The following is a 17,549-nucleotide window of genomic DNA, read 5'->3' on the forward strand; positions in this document are numbered from 1 at the left end:
ACCCTTCAAGTAGTAAGGCTTTCCATCTGCCGTTTCTAATCAAATAAAGATCTTATCCGGCTAGCCATTGGTCGCTTTATCAAATCTTCTCCAATTAGAGAGTCACTTCGTCCCTTTTGGAGTGGTCTTTAAGTGGTTTTTGCTTTCTTTTGACAGTTGATCTGGTGCTGCATGTCTCCTTCCTTCAGTTTGTTCTGATTACGATGACGAATACTCAATTCCGCCTATACAACTACCTTGCTTGGTAGTTCAAAATGGAAGTCTAAGTATCTGCTCAAGTGGTCTGCTCGTACCGTTCAAAAAAAAAAAAGAGCTGTGCTAACAGGTGCTTGATGGGGAAGCCTCATACTCCGAAGAAGAACCCAAATTGTGGTTTTATTTTAGGACTGTGCTGCGCATCAGCCAGAACCCGCAGCACACTCTTTATAAATTTTTTTTTTTTTTTTTTTTTCACCCCAGCACGTTAGGTGTGCTGGGGCTTCTTCACACAGTAGTGTGTGAAGAAGATTTATTCTTTATTTTACTCCTCCTATGTCTTCTAACTGGGGTTTCAGACAAAAGGAAAATCATAGCTTATAGGAACATGATATACACGTATCGAGTGTGTAAATAATCTGCTAGAGAAGGCAAAAAGGCGTTCTCACCTATACGGCCCGTAAACAGCCTGATAACTAACTCTGCGGTTGAATACATACGCCACGTTAAGCGAAATCATCACGAACAATCTCTTCATGTACCTATTTCCGGACCTCATGATCTACAAAATAAAAAATACAAACAACAAAAACGATAATTTCTGGGCCGATCCGTTTCCTTCACGCTTTCATCTAAAGAGTATAAGAGCCCAGTCAGAATGTCTATGCTTGAAATGCTCTGAGCAAGCAGAGGCTTTGCCAGGTCGTTCAGATTAATCGAAACCGGCGTGTGAGGCTCCCGTGCTTGGTCAAATGAAGCTTGGCGCGAAAATGCCAATCTCCGATCGCTCACACTGAGACCGAAACCCGCGTTCCATGAATTCTGGGACTCTTTCTCCGATGGCTGTGCTCCAAAGAACAGAAAGTAGAATTGTCAGTGGCTCAACCGTAATTAAGGTCACACAGGGCATATGCGGCTCAAAAAGTGTCAAATAAAAGACTATTCATTCATGTTCATTCGTTATAGTAAGATACAAGGATATGTTTTTTTGGATTTATGTAAACCGACTTTCAAGTGTTGGTGTGCGGCGGGGAGCAGATTGATTCTTTACCCCAGTCTCCTCTCGATCCCAATCTCCTCTCGATAACATATGACTTCATTCCATCCTCTTCCACAAGCTCCACTTCACAAGTCTCATCTATCGGAACCATCTCACTTTCTTCTTTCTTTGAGCCAAAACTAGAAGAACTAGAACCTTCATGGGGTCAGTATCTCTGAAAATCGGGGATGGAACAGCAAGATTCAGAAGAGCAGCCCTGTACTCTTCAGCAATCAACATTATCATGCTCTTCTCTTTGCTCACCACCAATCTATTTGCTTTTTACGCTTTCACATCCTCCCCAAAGGACCGCCAAAGCCACCTACTTCACCCAACTCACAATAATATCTCTCTCATCTCGGAGCACGTCTCGCTGATCCTCAGAGAGATCGATTCCTCAAAGAAAAAGCTAGCCAAGATGGAAAAAGAGCTTCTTGGCTACGAAAGCCTCGATCTTTCAAGACCTCACCTTGCAAACGAGCTGAAGCTTTTTCTCAAGCCTCGCCAGCTTCCATTGGGGAAAGACTCAAGAACTGGGATCACCGAAATGGTTGCTTCCGTGGGCCATTCCTGTGTGAAATCCGTGGACTTATTGTCTCAGTATATGGCTTACAAGGTCTCTGGGCCTTGCCCTGACGATTGGAGCGTTGCCCAGAAGCTAATTTTGCGCGGTTGTGAGCCTTTGCCCAGAAGAAGGTGCTTTGCCAAGTCTGTTCCTAAGGTGGGTCTCGAACCTTTTCCCATTTCTCTCTGGAAACCTGTCGGTGATAAGAATGTTATCTGGAGTGGTCTTGAGTGTAAGAGTTTTGAGTGTTTGAACAGCAAGAAACTGAGTAAAGATTGTGTTGGTTGTTTTGATTTGGTTGGTGGGTACGAGAATCAGAAGTTTGTCAAGTCTAGAGGCAAAAATGAGTTTCTAATTGATGATGTTTTAGCTTTGGGAAGTGGAGGGGCCAGAATTGGATTTGATATTGGTGGTGGGTCTGGTACCTTTGCTGCTAGAATGGCAGAGAGGAATGTGACTGTGATCACTAGCACCTTGAATATTGATGCCCCAATTAGCGAATTTATTGCTGCAAGAGGACTTTTCCCCCTATTCTTGAGTTTAGATCATCGTTTCCCTTTCTACGATAACGCGTTTGATTTTGTTCACGTCGTTGGTGGATTGGATATGGGGGGAAAACCTGAGAAATTGGAGTTCCTTATGTTTGATATTGATCGCATTTTAAGGGCTGGCGGCTTGTTTTGGTTGGATAATTTTTGTTGTCCTAACAACGAGAAGAAAAGTGAGTTAACAAGTTTGATTGAAAGGTTTACATATAAAAAGCTCAAGTGGGTTGTGGGGGAGAAGGCAGACTCAACTGGGTCAGGGAAATTAGAGGTTTATTTGTCTGCCGTTTTACAGAAGCCTGTGAGAGTATGACACTCAAGAGAAGCTTCAACAGGAAATAACAGGAGGTAATATAAATTCTCTTACAAAGAAAATTCTCACATGTTAGCAGTGTAGAGCCCACACCGACTTGCAAATATAATTTTTCATATATTTATATCCATACCCATCTTTGTTCACACAGAATTTGTTTGAGTCCATTGCTTTAAACATCCTCATGATATTGATTCAGTAGCAGAATACGTGCATCTATTTTTTTCTCTTTTCCCACCTGCAAATCGGCAGTGAAGAATGATATGTGTATGTAAATGTAGTTGTAAGGCTGTTATATGCATATTAGAAAATGAAAGAATCGCAGTGTATTTTTGCTGCTGTTAAGGTATTTCATATTGATGTTTGAGTTTCAGCTTTAAAATATGCCTTCTTCTGTACAATGTTTCTAATTGAATCGAGATCCACCTTACTCAGAAGTCAGGCCTCAAAGATTAGCATTATTCTGATATTTTTGATTAGCATCTCAAAAAAAATTTACTCATCAATTATCTCTGTGGTGAATATACTGCAAAAGCTGGAACAACTCGGATGGTTATCTGGGGAGAGGACTTCTGGTGCATATGTTGCATGGAATGCTTGACTTTGCATCAGCTCCATAACCACTTGTAATCTGTGTATCGGTCAAACATTGGATGAGTTTCTTGAATCGATTCAATAGTGCGCACAAAGACACCTTACCAGCTTCGTTTCCTCAATCCAGGCCGAATGCCACCCGCAGCAGAGCATCCATATGCACCCTTTCTTTGATCTGTTAATTGGGTTAAGCTCAGAAATTAATCAGAAAATTAGCCAATTGAGGTTCCTTAGTAATTTCGTTTGTAGGAGCTTACCCTGCATTATTTGAGAAGCCATTAGAATACATCTGATTGCCAAAAAAAAAAAAAACATAAGATATGTGCAACCATATGCATTGCAAAATAGATATAGTTCATGGAGATCTACCATTGAATTCAGCAACGAGAAGCTCAACCAATGATTGTGAAAATTGATACACAAGATATAAAGATATTAATTATGGGATCGTTGCTTAACTTCTTTTACCCCCAACAACAATTTGAAAAGGAAAATGATAGGTATACCGAGAAAGTGTATTTATTGTTTTTTTTTTTTTTTTTGGTATTTTTTTAAAAAACATACATATAAAAATGCTTTAAAAAATAAAATACCAAAAAATTACACTATCATACCTTTTATCGGTGGCACTAGAGCCACCCATTTGAAATTTCAGTACAGAAGTTTTTGCGTAGCAATGACGTATTGAATGCCGTAACGGGAACTTGTATAGATGATTGCAATCAAGTATTGGGACCATTGCTTTGCATTCTGGTTGCAATTTTGAGAGAGATAGATCTAAATCGCGAATAATGTCAGTTATTCTATTAGAAGGCTTACACCACAGTCTTATTTAATCAAAATGTTATTTTTATATTTTTATTTAAACACATATATTTAAGCATTAAAATAAAATGACATTGTCAAGAGCCTGATAGCATATGACCCGATTCTCTAAATAGAAAATCTTGATCCGAAACTTCTCACCCCCTTATATCAAAAATAAAAAGACAGAATGACAAAAATGATAAATCACATATTGATTGCGTAGATGTATGTAGTGCAAGGTTTCTATTTAAAATTTTTCTATCTAATATAATGGATTCACATTCTGTATTTATCTTTTCGGAATGGAATAAAATGCTTAGATCAGAAAATTATAAAAAAAAAAAAAAATCTACTATACCTCTTTAATTTGCCATTCATTTTGATCGTTTATGCATTTTATTTTTATAAAAATGTAATTTATACTAAACGACACATAAAGTGGGCGGCAGAGTCGCACCACTAAAAAAAAATCACAATATTTTTGTCTTGTTTTTCTTTGGTGAAGTCATTTCACTCTTGAGCTACCACTCCATGATGATGATAGTAAATGAGCTTTGTTGATATGACATGACAACAATGACATGTGGGCAAAAATCATAAACAAAACTACCAATGTATTGCAAAATTACACTATTATCAATTACACTATTGAATAGATTTTCAATAACATTACATAAAATAAATTCCTATCATATTTCCCCTATCTTTTAAAACTTCAATCTAACTATAATTTCTGCCTTTTTTCTTCAAGAGATTTGAATTTTATAAAACTCATAAATTAAGAGAGAAATAGAGACACGTAAATTGGGTCTTGTAATATTTATGGAGCATGTAATGTTATCCAATCAAAATTATTTGGTGGAAAATTAATACATACAAGCCCAGCAAATTCAAGCCCCTTGCCTCTTTCTTGCTATATAAAGCCCAAATCCCACGAAAACCCTAAGACCCTCCATCTAAAACGATGTAAAGCATCGTGGCCGTAAAAGCGTGTCTGTTTTTGCTTCTCTGGCAGTAAAGCCCTCTCAATTGCTTAGGGTTTATAGCTCTGCGAAATGAAACCCTAGTTCCTAATAGTAATTGGAACCCGTCAATGGAGGGGTTGAAGGTATCAGATGCCAATTTGGTTGCTTACGTGAACCCATCGAAGAGTACCAAGGTTCCCCAAGCTGTCCTACGCGAGCTCAGCTCTCTGCTTTTCAAGTACTATTCGTTACCCTTCTGTGTTTTTCGATTTTCTGGGGCTTGATGATTTTTAATTTTTATGCTGGTGTTTATGAAACATTGGTGTCCATGTTATTGGAGTGTGTATGAATGAGCTTTTACTCTTTTAGATTTATTACTTGCGGAGTTAAATTTTGTTCGGGGCGGGAGTTGATGTGCTATTGTTTGGATGACGAGAAAACTTGAGAAAATAACTAAGATGGCGAATATGCTGTGAGTCTAAATGGCTATGCTTTGAATACTGATAGCTTTGGTATTGTCTTGCTCTTATTCATGGCTATTTATCGGATATTTCAGTTAGGCATTTGCATCGAGTATTATTGGATGCATTCCCATACAAACCACCCCACCACATATCTTCATCTAACACCTCTCCTTATTCCCCCATGAGCTGTAATCTCCATTTTTATAAATTTGTTATCTTGATCATTAAAAAAAAAAAAAAAAGAGCTAGGCGCCTGGATACAATGCTTGATAACATCCTTATTTCTGTATACTCTGTTAACTTTGTGTCATTGATGATGCAACTATAATGCTTTTACCCTACTGGCATGTATTAATAGTGATGTTTAACACTTCGTGCTTATATTCCTTCCAATTTTTATTTTTGGTGCAAATTCAGTGCACATGATGGCTTACACTTGATCTCTGAACTTCAGGTAAGTTCATATGTTGACAAGTACACATGCTGATGCACTGTCTTTGCACCCTTTGTCTCAAAATCATGAATGGTTAAAGTGCACTGATATCTCAATTTTTAAGATTATTGCACTCGATCACCTTGCATGCTCACTAGTTGGTTAAGTTTCTATGTTATACATTTGAGTAACCATGGAAGGGTTTTTATCCTAATATGCCAATTCTATGAATGGAAGGTCTTTGGCATATGCAGCAAGCCTTACCACTTTTATTATTGTTGACTGACCATGATGTTGCTTGTTACACTCCTGCCAGCAAGAGGATATGGCATAACTTGCATCGTGTGGCACTATTTGTGTTATTTTTCATAGTTGAAAGTGCAATTCTGTGGTTTTAAATATTGTAGCATTAAGCACTCTGGCCTTTTTTAGGGGGATGGTAGAGAGTGCGAGACATCTGTGTCTAATTTGAATTTGAATCTTAATCGTTTGAAATCTACAAGATGGAGTAAGTCTGCTTGGGATGATGTGCTTATGTGAGCATTTTGGCGTTGATTACAGGTTCAATGAAACTTTTGATGGTGTGGTATTAGCCTATGACGTCCAAATTCAAGATAAAGTTGCAAAGATTCTTCCTGGACTTCACCCTTATTTTTGTGTGAGACTAGAAGCAAAGTTGTTACTTTTTTCTCCGAAGCCAAACATGCTTTTAGGTAGTTTTTCTATGACCATTCTGATTATTCACCAGATAGTGTATTTTCCTTTCATCCTTTTCATATTTTTTTCCTTGTCCTTTTTTATTATTATTATTCTTTTTGTAATGTATAATACCAGATTTGTTTTCTAGGAAGGGAGCAGATCTAGAGTTCATTTAAGATTTTGATAGGATCAGGAGGATCCCTACACCGAATCCTAAATATAAGGAGTAATGAATGATAATTAGGAGTAATTATCAATTGGGTCAGTTGGTAGTATTTATGATAAATAAAGCAAGATTGCTATAGTTTAGGCATAATTATATGCTATGTGATATAGGATTACCATAGGGAAGGACATGGACAGCTATAAAAGTTTCCTGTCAAAGATGTCAAGAATCATCTTTAATCCTTTGTATGTCGGTGTGTTCCTACCCCAAGTGGAACAAAGTCTGCAATCAACTTTTTCAGCTTCTTTCTTTTCCTTGATCTTATCACTTTCATAGACTAGGGCCCATCAGATTTCATGACTATGTACTGTATGTTTGACTATCCTCATATTTTTCACTGACAGAAGGGAAGGTTGTGAAGCTTACTCAAACATCCATTCATGTCATTGTTCTTGGCTTTTCATCTGCCGTCATGACAGATGAAGACATTCGGGAAGAATTTAGATATAAAACCGTAAGTGGATCTTCACCATCACATTTCATAGTTCACATCCTTTTCCTTTGTGTTTGTAACACATCTATATGGTTGAGATGTTGATTTTGTTTTATGGTATGTGGAGTTTGACCTAGAAACACGGTGAGGAACAATATGCTAGCAGATTTCACAAGCGACATGTGATAAAGGTTGGAACCACGATACGCTTTTCAGTCAAGAGGTACACATTTTTAATTACATTTGGTATTTAGCTGGTTACTGACCCACAAAGAATTGCATATCTGTTTATCCTTTTATTGACTAAAGTATGGCATGCTCCTCCACCGTCCTCTCTCTCATACCAAGGAATTTTACATAAATTTGTTACTGATTGAATGTGAAAAGCGTCCTTTTTTATATATTGATCACTTGATTCGCATCAGTGGTTCATATTTGCAGTTTTGATGAGGAAATACTGCACATTTCTGGGTCTCTGGTTCCGACAAACACGGGAAGCATTGGCTGGTTGGCTAAACATATGGAAGATGTTTCACGTATTGACAGGTTTTTTTACTGGACTTTGATTTCAAGAAGTCAAAAAGTTTTTTTAATATTTGAATCTTAAAAGGTTCTGGTGTGCCCTACACAGTAATTTTTGAACATTTTATAGGAGGAGTACAAAGAGGGGAAGAGAAAGTGAGGGAGAATCGGTAATTGTAGAGCACAGTGAAGCATATTCCTTGCACAGTGACCAAATCAGGACGTCAAAGAAACGCAAAATTAAAGACGAGTCTTAAAGAATGCGTAAGGTGTTCTCTTGTTCTGATGTAATTGTGGGAATCAATTTTTATTTTCATGTAATATTTCAACATCTTTGTGGCATCGATAATTTATTTATTTATTGCATTGAATTTTGTTTTTTGTTTTAATTTGAGGCTGATGATTGTTCTTCACCCCTCATTAAGCTTACAATTTCACCATATCATTCATTCTCTCCATTGGATTGAAAAAGGGTCTTTCCATAACAGTTGATGCAGGAGGATACTGACATTCGGTTTACAACTTTTTTAACGTATCCTTTATTTTTTTTTCCTTTATTTTTTTGTTGCCATTTTCTTTTTGTCGTTCGGTATTTTGTTTTCATTATTATTTATTGTTAACGCGTGTGATTTCTTTTTTAAATAAAACCCATGAAGATTAAAAAGACAAAATAGCCGGGAAGGTGTGACCAAAGGGAAATGAATCTGCAGGATCCGTGCTCGATTGTTAGGGAGAAATTTGTCAGGACCAAGCACACTGCAAACTTGAACCCAATCCATCTTCAAAGCCCAAAGCTCTACCTGGACCCCAGAGCTTAGGTACAAATATCTGTTCGAAAGCAGAAACCCAAGGGCCGAGAGCCCAAATATAATTATATCAGGATTTCCCTCCCTATCTGACCCAATCAAACATTTCACTGTTCGGAATCTCGTATACATTTACAACCAAGATGGAGGGATTCTAATGTCTTCAATGTCTAATATGAAGGTTGTGTTTTTTCTTACTTTTTTGTTTTAATATTTTATTAATTATTTAATATTTATCAATAGCTAAAATTCTTAAAACATGATTTGTAAAAGGTTGTATTATGTGTATCATTTTCTATCAAGATTTCCCTCCCTACGACGTAGCAAGAAAAAAATAAATTCCTTCATATAAGACTAAGCAATTTTTACCAATCGGATTCATCCACAACTAATAGGATTCTAATATCTATTTTGGTTTTTTATTTTTTATTTCAAAAAATCTCTTTTTTTTTTAGTATATTTGATATTTATCAAGAGGGCTTTTGTGTCAAATTTTGCATCTTGCAATTTTTAGATAGTTTGGAGGGATATTGACAGAATTCAAAGATTGAAAAAAAAAAAAAGGCAGTTGAGGGTATGAGGAAGTTTATTCTATTCTTGCTTTGATTCCATGTATACTAGATCGAGTTTTGCTACACAACCTCCTCCACACTCCACACTTTTTTAAATTTTTTAATTTTTTAATTTTTTTTTAATTTTTTTTGAGTTTATTTTTTAAAAATTATTTCAAATTTTCTATTCATTATTCATATAATAAATATTTAATAAAAGAAAAAATTTTAAAAAAATGTCGAGTGTGGAGTGTTAAGAAGTTGTAAAAATTTATTCTACCAGACCTAGATTGAACAGACGTCAAAAACCCATGACTAAGGTTGTGTTTGGATGTTAAAGTGAGTTGAGTTGAGCTGAGTTGAGATAATAAAATATTGTTAGAATATTATTTTTTAATATTATTATTATTTTAGGATTTTAAAAAGTTGAATTGTTTATTATATTTTTTGTTGAAATTTAAAAAAATTATAATGATGAGTTGAGATGAGTTAATCAACCAAACGAGTGTTGGTTCATCAATCATTTTTCAGGTGGATTTGAGTGTAAAGTACATTTCATGTAAACCATGTACTTGTCATAGCCTTAGCATGCAGTTGGTATATAAATAAATAAAGGAAGTGGAAGACAGATTACAGATCTATATATGTATATATATATATATATATAATATGTAATGAGTATTGGAGGAATATTTTGTAAATGATGATGAGGTACGGTACAGGGCTTCTATCAGAACCCACCCCCACCCCCATAATAATAGTTGTAGCTTTGATCAAAGGTTTGTTGAAAGGTTATTTTTATGTGTTTGAGGTGAAATAGAGAGGAGAGTGGGAAAGATATGCTTTTCAGTTTGGTGAATTATGATGTTTCTGCTTCTCGTCAACCTCCCCCATGTGACCTACCCTATTCTTTTTAGCAAGAGAAAACGTTGTCTCCACTGACTTTGCCGTATAATCCGGCATACCGTTTTCATCTTTGATGGGTGGTATCCGAAACCTTTCTTCTTCTTCTTTTTTTTCACCTGATGAGTGATGGGGTCCAAGTATAGGTTATTTTGTTGTTTTTTCTTTTAAAAACATATTGCAGCCGTAAAATAAATTATAAACTGATGTGATTTGATATAATACTTTATACTATAAAATTACTTTAATTATAAAATAAATTTAACAAATCTCATAAAATCAAATCAAATCAATTTATAAGTTTACTTTTATATAATCTCTTTGTAATTTTAGTAATTTTTTTTTTTATAGACAAATTTGAAATGGTTAAAAGAGTAAGGGTGTGGAGTCCCTACAATAACTTTGATACAATGTCGCATCAGTGCAATAGAAAATAAAAAATAAGGTGAAAATGGAGTCAAATTAACGGTTTAGTTTAGTAGTAATTTGCATTCATAGATACAGATGAGTCAAATTAAATTGTTGATTATATTTTATATAAAAATTTGGAAAAGTTATTTTATAATTTAAAAAAATTAAATTATTTATTATATTTTGTGTAGAAATTTAAAAAAATTATAATAATAAAATAATATGAGTTAATATGGATTTTGAATTCGAACGAGGCCTCAAGATTTTCTTCAATAATCAAGTACAAGAAGGATGTCGTCGTTTAGACTGTTAATATAACAAATGAAAGTTGTTAGTTTGTTGTAGTGAAAATCGCAGCCACAGTAGGAAGAGAGCTGCATTGTTTTGCATAGGGATAATGATACACCTTTAACTATTTTATAATTAGTTTATAATTTATTTTAAATCAATCAATACAATTGTGACATTTTATTAAAAAATAATTTAAATTTTACATAACTACCATTCATTTTTAATAGAGCGATAAATTAGTTGCAAACTAATCGTAAATTTATCATTTCTCTATTATTTATTAGTTATTACCCTCCACTTTACAAATCTTTGAGCATGCGAACTAGAAAAGATTAGCTAGTAATCATCCCAGATTTTTCTTTTAATGGTTGTTTGTTGGGTATTGGGAGGACTGAGGAGCGTGTTCTCTTATTGGGTGGTTGGAATCGTATCGAGGGTTTAAATTCAATCTCCAATTAAAAATAACTAACTAAATTAGAGATTGGAATGATGAAAATATTCGGCAAAACTCTACATATATAATATATATATTTAAATTAGAGATGACAATATGTGACACGACTCGTTAACCCAATACAAATACAACAATATAAAAGCGGGTTATAATTTAGCCTTAATGAGTTCGGGTCAAAACATGTTGATCCGTTAAGACGCGATTGCTTAATGAGTTGATAACATTTTGACCCGTTAAGAAAGTTAAAGTTACAATTATATCCTTATACCTAAAAATAAATTTGTTGAGATTTTAATTTCGATATTTTTATTATTTGGTTTGTAATTTTAGAATTGTAAGTAGTTTTATATTTTTTTATAGATATTATGATTTTAACATTTATAAAAAATTATGCTAAACTTAACTAGGTCAAACGAGTTAATTTTGGATCTATTCAACACATTTATATAAACAGGGGTTGACACGACACGACCCGTTATGTTAGTGAGTCATGTTAGGATTTAAGATTTTGATACTATAAGCTTAAAGGGTCGAGTTAGGGTTAATCCATATAATATAATATACATGTCTTGACACGACACAAACACGAATATTTAACACAATTTGACATCACTAATTTAAACCAATACAGATTGAATAATATTACTATGTCATCCTATTTTGTCACTCATTTTGACTATTCATATATTTAATTTTTTTTATATTTTTTATATTCATTGATTAAAGAAGTGATTATTAATATTTTTATATTTTTTATATTTTTAAAAAAATTTTAAAAATATTAAAAAAATATAAATAACAAAATTGATAAAATAAAAGAATAAAATTTTCCAACTGCCACTGCTGAGCGGGACCTAACAGCACTCATACAGATTTGACTTCCGTTCATTTCTAACAAAATGCACCCGCCAATTGTTCGTTGAATATAAGTCCAATCACATCAAAAAAAATGCCATTAAAAGTCTTTTCATTTGTATAGTAATAACAATTCCAATATATTTTTTTTCACTAATGCTTGTAAGCCAAACTTATCTTCGTGGTGGCCCCTAAGTATAACGATGCCCTCGAAATAATGTACCATATGATTTAGGATTTGATGGATTTGGATTCCTTAAGAACTTTAGGGCCAAAAGTGAATAAAATTTAGACAGATAAAGTGGGTATCGTACCATATAAATGTTCAATAAATGATGTGGGATATACTTTATATGTCTATCTCTCCTACTCTAAATTGAATCTAAAACCGAATTTGCTCGTCAAATCATATGGCTTCGTTTGTTTTCAGAAAATATTTCATCTTATTATTATAATTTTTTCAACTTCAAATATAAAATAAAATAAACAATTCAACTTTTTCAAATCTCAAAATAAAAATAATATTAAAAAATATATTCTAACAATACTTTATATAATTTTTTAACTTTAATTTCAACTTATCTTATTTCATCTCATCACATCTGCGAAAACAAACGATAATTGCCGATGCGAATAAACGCTTCAAAAACTCTAATATAACAGCTGAAAAATTCTATTTATTATCTCTACACACCACGTATCACACTGTTTTTTTCTTACCAAATATGGGGTATATGCATGATGAGTAGAATTCAATAAGTTTAAGAATAATAAATTTAAAAATATAAAAATAATAAAAAAGTGTCATATATAAGAATGATGAGTAGCAAATCTCATAACTGCTTAGTTACGCTAATAATTATTAATGATTCACTTTGATTAAACAACTGAACAGTACTTACCAAGACATAAACAACCGAAAGGAATGATTAAACACCAGACATACCCAATACCACCCACCAAGACAACATTTCTCGATCTTTCATTACCATACTTGAATTCCTTATGCTCATCATCGAGAGGTAGTGTGACAAATTAAGAGGGAGAGAAAATTAAATATGCTAACAATATAATACGACAACTAGTTGCATAATTATGTTTTGAATGTCTTGGAGAAATTCTATTTGCAAGTATTTATTTATATATATATATATATATATCACATAACGAAGAATCTCACAATGATAAAAATCTATTGGTATTTGAACTTAATTTTTTATAACTCTAACGAGTCTTAACAAGCAGTAAAACTATGAGCATTATAATGTAGTTTAGAATCTGTGGGCTTTGTAGTTGTACCAATCAAGTGTATTTTTATGGGGGTAAGCTTATAAGGTTATTCTCTGCACCGTCCAAATTGTGTCTGAAAAAGGTGGAACAGGCAAAAGCTTCTTTTGTTTGTGGGCGTGCGTTACACATCATAAGTATTATTAAGTAATAACAAAAACCAAAGTGGTCTGTCTAGCTAGCTTCCTACCTTGTATTTGTTTGTTATCCTTAGAATTTTTTTTATTTTCTTTTTCAATTTTTTTTTACTTAGTGATTAAAAAAATATTTTTTAATAATATAGTGATTTTTTTATTTTTTAAAAAAATATTAAAAAATACATATATTAAAATAATAAAATAATAAAATATCAATTATACCTGAGGATAGCTCCTAACAAGAGCTGAGGGCGGTGGACAAAACATCATCCATTACTTAAAAGAGGTTTAACTTCATCTTTATTCATGAGGGTCGGTTGTTTTAATTTGTTGGAACAAAAACAGTTGGATGTTCCGGATTGTACGTTCTAGTGCACCCCCATCTGTACTGTCTTTCATCTCCTTTTACGACCTGGCTCAAATACAATAACAAAAAGGGTACGGCTACTTAATTATAATGTTGCCAAATGAATTCATATTGCTAAAAAAAAAAATTGATGACAAAATTTAGAACAATGTTAATATGTCCTCTCACTTTAACTAGGCAGCACGACACACTTAATGATCACTGTTTGATGACAGCCTAGCATCAAAATTAGAATTCAATCCGAATCTAATTTCCAATCTAATCAAAGTTAGAATTCAAGATTTTAAATTTTAATTTTATCAAAATCTAAATCTAAATTTATGGGTCGAGATTCGAGATCCCATTCTCTTTGTTTTGTAGGACGTTGAACGAGCATTGAGCTCGTATCATTGATATTAATGATCATTAGGTTTCAGCAACAGAAATTAAGAAAGCAGACAAATTACAGCTTGCGTTGATCTAAGAACCACAGCCACGGTGTGACAGTATCTAGAGGCTGTGCGTGGGTGAGATTAAAATCCAAAGCATTAGGCAGAGAATGGGTGACAACTCTTTTGAAAAAAACAAACATTTCTAGTACTTATAATGGGTGATTTTAACATAAGCATCCGAGCTTGTCCCACCCACCAAGCCAGCTTGGGAATATAATTAATTGTACTCTTTATTCGTCTAGCACCAAGATTGTCGGGCTTAATCCAAGTTAATTAGGAGTAGATCCCGAAGGATCACAAGGGATAATGAGATTCCCCCAAACACAAACATCAAAGCAAACTGCCAACAAATTTTTTTTTTTTTTTTGCCTTTTGGATTTGGCTAAAACTAAGTAGAACACACGTCCTTCTTCCACATTCGGTATTAATAAATACCCTTGCTTTCCTAACTTCTTTGCCCTTTTTCATTTATGTAATTATTGCACATTTCCTTTTAAAAAATAAATAAATTTAAGATTTATATTTTTAAAAAAAAATTATTTTTTTTAATAGAAGTGCACGATGATTGCATACTTAAGGCTGTATTTAGTATTACCTATTCACAAATTCACGTAAATATATTTAAAACATAATATTTTTTATACTAACTTATGTGAAAGATTTTCATATAATGTATGAACGAATTTGTAAACACGAATTTGTTAACAGATAATTTTAGTTAAATTAGAAATTCGACCAATCAAAAAAAAAAAAAAAAAAGCATTAAGTTTACAATCCTGACGATCAGGATAAATTCAATTACATAGTTTAAAATGTTTTTAGATCATCATTTAGGATGATAAAAATGCTTGGGACAGGGTTCACGATTGAACGGTCAATAAGATATGTTGGGCCGGAACACCTGAATGTTGTTGATAAGAACACAGATGAATTTGTGTGGGAATGGAACATTGCTACCGAGGTGCCCGTACGAGAGCAGTAGACTCGCGAAGGGCCGTGTGGGGTTCGGCACACAGTTCAGTACAACTAAGCGGATACGAACCTGGACGGTCTTCTTTCATAGGACCGAAAGGGTCCCACCCCAGAACCCTCTGTAAATGGTCCCAACTTGATGAAAGATGATGCCATGTCAGCACATGGCAGTGACATAGGATACAACAATGTTCCTAGAGAACCGTGATGAAATGAATCCTGCATATGGAATGCTGCCACGTCATAAAAGAGAGGGACTTAAATGAAAACATGGACCATGAAAATTAAATTGAAACCAGAAAACAAAACAAATTAATGTACGTAACGTGATTCGTTAATGGAGGGGATGTTATAGATCACCAAACTGTGGTTTTCGATTGCTGTTCACATTGTGTATGGAAATGCATGAACAATGAAAATAAATGCTATGATCCTTAAATCCTAACAAGTAGGGTACTGCCTTTACAAATTAGACATTTTAAAGGGGATGTATCATACCGAAGCATATCATGCACGTGGACCCTTGGATTTCTATTGGGGCCCCACCATCTCGACCTTATTTTTTAAGAAAAAAAATTATACACAGGCAAATCTTTTTATAATTTTCTGCATAATTATAATTTAAATTGAAAGCATTATGATCTGATTTTTATTTTGCAAAAATATATTTCATTTAAAATAGAATGGTGAAAAGAGTTGTACTTATATTATTATTCATTTTATATTTATAGAGTTAAGATGTTAAAATGGGAGAGGAAACAGTTACATCTTATTTAGATGTTGAACTGAATTAAGATGAGTTAGATTTTTTATGAATAATAGTGAATTTAGATGATGAAGTAAGTTTTGTAAAATCTACTTAAGATGAATTTATATGTGTTTGAATGTTAAAGTGATTTTAGATATATTTTTAAAAAGTTAAAAAATGTTATGGATTTCACACATAAAAAAATATTGAGTTAAAAAAAATTATGAATTTTATATATAAAAAAATTTAAATTGAGATGAATTTAATGATTTGATAATTAAATATTAAAATATTAAAATAAATTTAAAATTAAATTGAACTTAAAACCAATTCAATCTAATTTTTAAGAATAATGCTATATACAGTCGTGAAATGCACAAACGCCGTGTAATCGTTTTGAAAAAGAGTAGAGTTTACTTATAACAAAATAGTTTCTTTTCATGTGAATTTTATATTTATTTTTTTTTTTAAAACGATTGTACAATACTTATACACTGACGACTGCAAGTATCATCTTTCAATTTCTAAACGGCGCCTTTGTTTGTTTGCGGGGGGGAATTATAAACAAATGGGCAAGGGGTGGGGCATCCTTTTCAGTTTGCACATGGAGACATACATGGTCAGATTTAGAGAATACAGAGTGGTTGTGTCTGAGGTGTAGAGTAGACCGTAGCGGAGAGCATCTAGGATGGCCTTAAAGGGAGTTTGGAGAAACTTTTTATCTTCCAACTACGCATGTGCATGGTGGGTTTTTGGAGTTATTGACTTTATGCGCCAAAAGCAACCCGTCCCGCACGCACAGCTCAAACTTTTTCCTCTGGGCCTCCGCCACCGTGGCAGCACCTCCACCTGCTCCTCACACAAACTAAGCACTGTTGCCTGTTGGTAACTTGGTTTATTTTGATTTTTTAAAAAAATTTTATTTTAAATTTTTGTAGATCAAAGTTCTATAGTGTCGATATTCTCTACGTCAACTATTAAATATATATATATATTTTTAAGAAAATTGTACTCTTTCTTAAAAGTTTTATGAATCTATTTTTTTTAGTAACGGTTAAATTCAGTTATAAATATAAGGTTCATGTATTTTTTTTAAAAAAATAAAATTTATTATTAAAAAAATAATTTTTTCATATAAATTTCAGATTTATCTAATTTTTTTTTTAAGTAAGTGTAATAGAATTGTACCGCTTAAAACTGTAAATATCATTTCTTTTTTTTCCTATTCATTTGTTGGCGAATGCTTGAATGATGAAAGATTTTGATAACGAAAGGCAACTGCGACATATACATGTTTCAATTTCACTGCACACAATCTAGTTAGATGAACCGCATCCAACAACATTATTAGATACATTTTGAGCATGTCTCATATTTTCAACCTAGAGTTTCCCTTTCATCATCTTGAATTTGAACCTTGTTTATATTTTTTTTTTTAATTGCCTATACGCAAAGATATGTACTTTCTGGGGATGATTATACTTTATACCCTCAAACTATTAAACAAATTATACTTTACACCCTCGAGCTATTAAA

At 33.3% G+C, this 17,549-nt stretch overlaps 2 protein-coding genes and 1 non-coding gene across 3 annotated transcripts; all 3 read left to right on the forward strand.

Moving 5' to 3' along the window:
* Positions 1-532: 532 nt before the first annotated feature.
* LOC109019427 lies at positions 533-3,483 on the forward strand. The gene is made up of 2 exons (XM_019001710.2): positions 533-2,692; positions 3,193-3,483. Exon 1 carries the CDS (start codon positions 1,395-1,397, stop codon positions 2,655-2,657), a length of 1,263 nt encoding a protein of 420 aa, XP_018857255.2. The 5' UTR covers positions 533-1,394; the 3' UTR covers positions 2,658-2,692; positions 3,193-3,483.
* A 1,507-nt stretch (positions 3,484-4,990) lies between these two features.
* On the forward strand, positions 4,991-8,245 carry LOC109019426. The gene is made up of 6 exons (XM_019001708.2): positions 4,991-5,261; positions 6,482-6,633; positions 7,190-7,299; positions 7,416-7,501; positions 7,720-7,824; positions 7,931-8,245. The coding sequence occupies exons 1-6, from the start codon at positions 5,152-5,154 to the stop codon at positions 8,055-8,057; spliced, it is 690 nt and encodes a 229-aa protein (XP_018857253.1). The 5' UTR covers positions 4,991-5,151; the 3' UTR covers positions 8,058-8,245.
* LOC118349379 lies at positions 5,915-5,978 on the forward strand. The gene has a single exon (XR_004802347.1). It is a non-coding gene; the product is annotated as a small nucleolar RNA snoR101 (small nucleolar RNA).
* Positions 8,246-17,549: the final 9,304 nt, after the last annotated feature.

The sequence above is a fragment of the Juglans regia genome, chromosome 8, assembly GCF_001411555.2.
Source record: "Juglans regia cultivar Chandler chromosome 8, Walnut 2.0, whole genome shotgun sequence".
In the NCBI taxonomy this organism is placed as follows: Eukaryota; Viridiplantae; Streptophyta; class Magnoliopsida; order Fagales; family Juglandaceae; genus Juglans; species Juglans regia.

What these genes read in the sequence shown, in the direction of transcription:
- LOC109019426 (XM_019001708.2), top strand. Translation starts at nt 5,152, where the DNA reads ATGGAGGGGTTGAAGGTATCAGATGCCAATTTGGTTGCTTACGTGAAC. An exon ending in CTCAGCTCTCTGCTTTTCAA is followed by an intron (nt 5,262 to 6,481) that starts GTACTATTCGTT and finishes CGTTGATTACAG; the next exon opens with GTTCAATGAAACTTTTGATG. An exon ending in ATACGCTTTTCAGTCAAGAG is followed by an intron (nt 7,502 to 7,719) that starts GTACACATTTTT and finishes TCATATTTGCAG; the next exon opens with TTTTGATGAGGAAATACTGC.
- LOC109019427 (XM_019001710.2), top strand. Translation starts at nt 1,395, where the DNA reads ATGGGGTCAGTATCTCTGAAAATCGGGGATGGAACAGCAAGATTCAGA.